Below are 489 nucleotides of genomic sequence, written 5' to 3' on the forward strand. Positions count from 1 at the left end.
TGCCGCCAAAGAAGCCTAAGAACTGAGGTTGCAGCGGAGTGGAGTGAACAGGAACCAGCGGCAGCTCTATAGCGAGTATGCAATCTTGGAGCAGATTATGAGTCACCGACATGGACGGAAGGCGCCAAACGTCCTCGGATGCGCTGAAATGTACTAATAACCTGTAAATTTGCACCCTAAACCGATTGTTTTGATGGTGACACACACACAGAGATGGTGTAACTTGTAACGCAACGATGTTTCTATCCATGCACGCTCTAAAAGTTGCAGAGAGAAGCATGCTTGCTAACCTTTATGTGGAAAGTGATGCAAGTTGTAGCTACGCACTCCTCTGTTCTTAGGATTTCTTTTCCATGACAAACATTACAATAGCATGCTTAATGTTTTTTTTTGACGGTGCTATCAGTTGGTGTGGAGCGGGTTTTGCGCTGCGTGGGCCATCTCCGTGTCTCGTTTCCTGGCTGAAATCCCTAGCTGCCTTCCCTTCTC

At 47.2% G+C, this 489-nt stretch overlaps 1 protein-coding gene across 1 annotated transcript in view; it reads left to right on the forward strand.

Moving 5' to 3' along the window:
• Positions 1–394, forward strand: part of LOC119358421 (SART-1 family protein DOT2-like) — a 5493-nt gene extending 5099 nt beyond the window's left edge. Inside the window, exon 14 of the mRNA XM_037624971.1 lies at positions 8–394. Coding sequence (XP_037480868.1) covers positions 8–26 — 19 coding nt within the window. The 3' untranslated portion in view covers positions 27–394. The remainder of the gene's footprint in view (positions 1–7) is intronic.
• The last annotated feature ends 95 nt before the right edge of the window (positions 395–489 follow it).

This window comes from Triticum dicoccoides, chromosome 2A (genome assembly GCF_002162155.2).
Source record: "Triticum dicoccoides isolate Atlit2015 ecotype Zavitan chromosome 2A, WEW_v2.0, whole genome shotgun sequence".
Taxonomy (NCBI): domain Eukaryota; kingdom Viridiplantae; phylum Streptophyta; class Magnoliopsida; order Poales; family Poaceae; genus Triticum; species Triticum dicoccoides.